General features: G+C 36.5%; 1 protein-coding gene across 1 annotated transcript; it reads right to left on the minus strand.

Moving 5' to 3' along the window:
* Positions 1 to 5,719: 5,719 nt before the first annotated feature.
* LOC132344684 (heat shock transcription factor, Y-linked-like) lies at positions 5,720 to 6,403 on the minus strand (the record flags this gene model as incomplete). The annotated part of the gene is made up of 1 exon (XM_059884325.1): positions 5,720 to 6,403. A coding segment is annotated over exon 1 (564 nt), but the record flags the coding sequence as incomplete, so codon positions are not given.
* Between the last annotated feature and the right edge of the window lie 516 nt (positions 6,404 to 6,919).

The raw sequence follows: 6,919 nt of genomic DNA on the forward strand, positions 1-6,919 counted from the left end.
CAAAACAAAACAGGAATGTGTAGTTAGTTATTTAATTATAAGAGGTACACATGAATTGATGTTTGTATCACAGAATAAGCAAGGAGATAGCATACAATCATCTATATCTGCTTAACTGTCTCTGCTAATGACTTGGACACTGTGGATCACACACAAACCAAAAAAAAGAAAGAAAGAAAGAAAGAAACATAATTTTGTAAAATTCTTAGAGATAAGAATACAAGAATACCTTATATGTCTCCTGGGAATCGTGTATGCTAGTAAAGGTGCAGCAGTTAGAATTGGACAGGGGACAATGAACTAATTCAAAATTGGGAAAGGAACAAGTCAAAGCTATATATTGTTGTCCTGATTATTTAACTTCTGTGCAGAGAACACCATGAAAAAATAAAAATCTAGATGAATCTCAAGTTAGAAACCGAATTTATGTGGGAGATATGAATAACCTTAGTTATCCCAGTGACAACACCAAAATGACAGAAGAAATATAATAATTAAGGCGCCTCTTGATGAAAGTATTATCTGTTTCAAATATAGACATCTGAAATGAGATAGTCCTACATAAAAGATGAAATTCTCAGTTTCACATATGAAAACCTAGATAAAGATTTCAGGGTGTGAAACATGAAATTCTCCATTATTCACATATACAAATCTGGAGAAAGATTTTCCAACATAAAGTACGAATTCTCTGTACATCATACATGAATGTACGGACACGAAATATTCTGCAGAAAATGTGGAATTTTTTTACATTAGAGTTATGAAAATATGGATGCAGATTCTTTGACAGGAAATACAAAAATGTCTGTTTCACATATCCACACATGGTCACATGAAACATGAATTTTTTCATATTTGTCATTTGAAAATATTTGTGAGGTCTTTCCTTCATGAAATATTGAATACTGTCTATTTCACATTTGAAAAACCTGTGTTAATTTTCCTACAAGAAATATAGAATTTTCCCACAGATTTTCATGCTTGGGCTCTGAAATTCTCTATCTTTTCATCAAGAATGTTTGGAAGGTATTCTGATATGAGATTCGGAATTCTGTGTATTTCCCATTTGACAATCTGGGGAGAAATGTTCTCATATGAAATATAAATTCTCAATTGTTCACATGTGAAACATTTTCCAGATTTGTACACATGAAAGAGAATTTCCCGTCATTCAGAAATTAAGATCTGAGCTAAACCGCAAACATCAAACAGCTATATTTCATGTATATCCTGAATACCATATAGAGTTTTCTGTATTTCTTTGATAAAAATCTGGGTGAAGATTTCCCTATAAGAAATAGGGAATAATATATTTTACACATGTAAAATCAAAACCCTTATGATTAGACAGTGGAATTGATAAATAGATGCAGGGGATTCTATCTGACAGATGAGTGCCTGAAGACCTATGGATGGAGGTTAGTGATATCGTATAGGAAAAAGTGATCAAGACCATCCACATGAAAAAGAAATGAAAAATGGTAAAGTTACGAGGCCTCACAAAGAGCTGAGAAGAGGAGCGAAGCTAAACAAAAAGGAGAAAAAGAAAACAATAACCCTGTATCAGATCAGATCAGATCAGTCACTCAGTCGTGTCCGACTCTTTGTGACCCCATGAATTGCAGCATGGCAGGCCTCTCTGTCCACCACCAATTCCCGGAGTTCACTGAGAGGAGACAGCAAAAGAGACACAGATGTATATAACTGTCTTTTGGACTCTGTGGGAGAGGGAGAGGGTGGGATGATTTGGGAGAATGGCATTGAAACATGTATAATATCATATATGAAATGAGTCACCAGTCCAGGTTCCATGCACAATACTGGATGCTTGGGGCTGGTGCACTGGGATGACCCAGAGGGATGGTATGGGGATGGAGGAGGGAGGAGGTTTCAGGATGGGGAACACATGTATACCTGTGGAAGATTCATTTTGATATATGGCAAAACTAATATGATATTGTAAAATTAAAAAATAAAATAAAGCAAACCTTAGAGGGAAAAATGAACATTCACAGTGTTGTGTAACTATTGACACTATTTCTGGAATGTTTTCATCATTCTTCCTGCCAGCCATGTTAAAGGACAATTTTGCAACACCTATAAATGTTTTTATTTTATTTTAAAATGCAAAATATTTTGATTCATTGTTTTAATCAATTTGGAACATGTGTTCAAATAGAAAATAAATGTTAACTGCTTCCTCTCAATCTGTATTTATATAATAATAAATCTGGATAGCACATAAAAAGAAAAGAAAAGAAAATTATACACATTTGGATGAAGATCCCCAAAGAATTGCAAGGAGAGGTAAAACCACCCTCAGTTATCAATGTCAATAAATAAAGCAAATCAATAGAACTGGAAAGTCTACTGATCTCTTCAAGAAAATCACAGATACCAAGGGAAAATGTCATGCAATCATGGGCACAATAAAGGACAGAAATGGTATGGATGTAGCCAAAACAGAAACTGTTAAGAAGAGGTGGGAAGAATACATGGATGAAATGTGCACAAAAGATCTTCATGACCCAGTTAAGCACGATGGTGTGATCGTTCACCTGAGGACCCGATGTCCTGGAATGTGAAGTCTAGTGGGACTTAGGAAGCATAACGACAAACAAAGCTTGTGGAGGTGATGGAATTCAGTTGAGATATTTCAAATTCTAAAAGATGATGATATGAATGTGCTGCCCTCCATATGCCAGCAAATTTGGGAGACTCAGCAGTGGCCAGAGGACTGGAAATGGTCAGTTTTCATTCCAACCACAAAGAAAGGCAATCCAAAGAATGTCCAAACTACCACTTAATTGCACATGTCTGACACACTTGCCCAGAACTGCTCAGAATTCCCCAAGCCAGGCTTCAACAGAATGTGAACCATGAGCTCCCAGATGTTCAAGCTGGATTTATAAAGGGCAGAGGAACCCGAGATTCAATTGTCAACACCCGTTGGGTCCTCCAAAAGGCAAGAGAACTCCAGGAAAGCAGCTACTCTTATTTGACTATGCCAAAGACTTTGACTGACACAACAAAACGACACACACACACAAAGTCACATCAAAACGTGGAATATTCTTCCAAACATCGGAATACATGCCTCCTGAGAATTCTTACATCCATGTAAATAAAATAAATATTTATCAACTTGGAAAATTTTCTCAGTCAATAGGAAAGGTGAATTATGATAGTAGTGCAGGTTATAGAATGTTGTTGAGTAATGTGTAGAGCATTTGATTGGTTATTACATTTCTTTATTGATAATTCAGTAAGCACTTAAAATGTGTCATTTTCAGGCTCTATGTTTCAGCTGTTGTGAAAGATACATAAAGAGGGTAGACCCAAAACACATTGAAGATATCTGTACTCTCCTTCGTAGGAGGGCAAACAGTAGTTCCTTCCAACCGCAAGAAATAGTTGAGACAAAGTTGTTAGAAGGGGCTTAGCATAAGGTAAGGTAAGGTTAGGTAAGTCACTTCAGTTGTGTTTGACTCTAGGCGACCCCATAGACGGCAGCCCAACAGGCCCCCACATCCTTGGGATTCTCCAGGCAAGAACACTGGAGTGGGTTGCCATTTTCTTCTCCAATGCATGAAAGTGAAAAGTGAAAGTGAAGTCGCTGAGTCGTGTCCGACTCTTAGCGACCCCATGGACTGCAGCCTACCTGGCTCCTCTGACCATAGGATTTTCCAGGCAAGAGTACTGGAGCGTGGTGTCATTGCCCTCTCCGAGGGCTTAGCATGACTGAAAATAATTTGTGATTGTAGCTTCAGAAGAGAAAGATAATGAAATGACTAAGGAAAACAGATATCATGTCTTCCAAGAACTTTGTAACCATGCTGATGTGCTGCAGTAATGACCAGGAATTTATTCTGTCTCTATGGGGACAGATAAGCAACATCTAAACATGCATTTGAAATTATAGGGTGGAATCTTGGTGTCAGGAAATAGAGACATGGCTTAAGGACAGCAGCGCAAAAATGACCCTATAGAATACCACTTGTAAAGTACATAACTTGTGCTGACCATGGGCCAGTCACTGATTATATCATGCTATCTTTTCTATCACAGTGATGGTATAATTGTGATCATGATTTTGGATGTACTACAATATCTATATTTTCAGGGACAAAATTAATTTCTATAATGAAAACAATCTGCTGTCTAATCTTTAAGACTCTACCAGTAACTAATAGAATATAATATGTGAATGTGCTGAAGATCATACTGTGTATTTTTATTTATCTAATTTTATTTGCATCTCTTTCTTCACCCATACCATCCTAATTTAGACACCCCTTCATTTCAGCAGGGATGATTTCAGAAATCACTTTACATCCATTACCTCTTTTCCCTTGCTTCTCATTTTCTTGCTTACAAATATTATATCAGGTGTCATTTACCTAGGATGCATAACGAATGCTTTCTTGAACTGAAGAGTTTGGAATACCATGCAGTAAAATAGTAAACCAATGAACTAAAGCCTCATTTTCTCTTCTTTGTTTAAAAATTGAAAATGAAACTATGAAGATGAACATGTAAATTTATTGTTCAAATACAGGAATGGTAGGTATTTGTTGACATCTCCCAAAGTAACGTTCAATCTTCCTTAGGCTCCATAATCTGACACGTATTTGGTAGGTCAGTTTTAATTAGCATGGTTTCCATATAATGGTGATTGTTGATGAGTTGACTTGAAAGAGAGGAAGCAGATGTGTAAGTGCTTGTTGGCACTGAGAACCACGAGTTGCCTGTCTCTTGCAGGTTAGGAAAAGGATTGTCATGGCCTGACATATCGCTATGCCTGACTGGAAATTTAGAAGGCTCCACCATCAGTCCAGAATAAGTGCTCTGTAATGGGGATACAATGTGGTTCTGAGAAGTAGATGTAGTTGTAGTAGCAAAGTCCTCAATGGGGCCATTTACTTGAGTGTAGCTGCTATGTGAATGCCAATTAAAAATGCTCAACTTTTTTAAAACAGCAGGTTGATTTACCAAAATCTGTTCTGTTTGTCTAACCAATATTGGTGATGGGTGGTTAGGTAAGTCACATGGAGATAGGGCATTTGTATTAGTGACAATCTGGATGGTATGAGGCTTTTGTATGAAAGGCACAGGTAAACTTGTGGAGGCTGAAAATGCGCTCTCTCTACTAATTTCTGGAATAAATTCAGAGTTACGATCATCTTCGTTGACACTTGCTTTAACATGCTTCTTGTTATCTTGCACTAATGAAGATATTTGAGACACATTATTAATCCCAACTCTTCTTTCTCTTCTTTGCACTCTTAATAAAAGTTGAGGATGACCTCTTTTGAAATTTGGATTATAGTAGGTCTGTAACTAAAATCAAAGGATTACATTATTTAGTTTCTTTATAAACCAAGGTAAAACTGACAAGCAAAGCTAAGTTATAAAAATGTATTCCTTTAATGAAACCAACTAAATAGCATCAAATAAAACACCTCCATTAGTAGTTTAACAGGTAACATGTTAGAAAGAATATGATCCTCAATGAAAAATATATTTTATATATACAGTAAATACCACTTTAAGTTGCTTCAGGACTTATATCTGGTTTCACAGTGCTAGGAAAGTTTGTCAAACATCCAATATTTTAACATATCCAGCTGTTCTCAACTTCAAAAAATAAAACTTTTTAACGATTTGTTAGCTCAAGTTTAAATTCGGTTTTAGCTACATATGTAAATGCGCTTTCTAGGTCACATGATTTCATCTTACATATTGCCAATAAGTGAAAATGTTGGAATACCTTACTCAAAAGAGAGATGTTGTTTTCTTCTTCCAGAAAGACAGGTAGTGAAGCAGATCTTTGAAAAGTTTGTCGCTTTTTACTAAATCCATAAAGGTTAAGCTGTCGAATTAAACTCTTCATACTCTTGGTTTCAAATATTCTGAAAGGTGCCTTTCTTTCCAAGACTTCTTTCTTAAAGAGTTCTTCGTGGATCACTATACATGTGCCTCTCTCATCCCACCAAATAGATTCAAACTGATCACTTTCAACTATATTCCAAAGTTTTTGTGGAAAGGTGAGTGAAAGAAAATTAGTCACCTCATCTGTTTCAGATACAGAATATTTGTAGCATGGCCTTTTTATCACAAGATCCTCAGACAAAGCCTGAAAAGCATATTCTTCAATCATAGATCTCAAAACTGAGTCCCTAGTAAGTGTATAATCATACAAAGATCTAATGGAGGTTTCTGAATCAGTTGATTCATCCTTAGGAGGCCCATCTTGAATTTCTGAAGGTATATGTGCCATCTCAGAGAAATCTTTCTTCAGAGCCTTTACTCATTTGTCTGATTTTACTGACCACTACTTCAAAAATTGCTTGGCTGGCCAACAGAGAGAAACTCTCTAGACCATCGCAGAGGTCCTCAAAGTCAAAAGGCTGTGACATCACAAAATCACTTGTCTCCTAGCAATCAAAGGGTAGCTGTGACATCACAAAATCACTGGTCTCCTAGCCATTGAAAGGTGATGTTCAGCTAGGGTTTACTTCAGCATCAACTTAAAAATACAGCCTGCTTACAGAAATAGTAACCCAAACCATGAAGCATGCAAAATCTCATTCCTAAAGAATTTTTACACAGAAAAATCACATCAATAAATCTACTTGGTTTCTGAAATAAAAGTGATTTATCACCCTTCTATACACACATTTTTCATATTCAGTACTGTTACCCAAGCAAAATTGGTCTACTGGCCTCTGCAATAAAATCTTTTAACTCTCTGGTTTCAACTACTCTGTGGTCTCTGTACTTAACTTTCAGCCTGGCTGGGGCTTTGGCATCTCTAAAACTGTTCATAGGATAATGCTCAGGATGTTATTGATGGCCCTTGAGGAGGAACTAAAGACCCTTGAATTTGACTAATGGCTAAATCATTATTATTCTC

This window comes from Bos taurus, chromosome Y, assembly GCF_002263795.3.
Source record: "Bos taurus isolate L1 Dominette 01449 registration number 42190680 breed Hereford chromosome Y, ARS-UCD2.0, whole genome shotgun sequence".
In the NCBI taxonomy this organism is placed as follows: Eukaryota; Metazoa; Chordata; class Mammalia; order Artiodactyla; family Bovidae; genus Bos; species Bos taurus.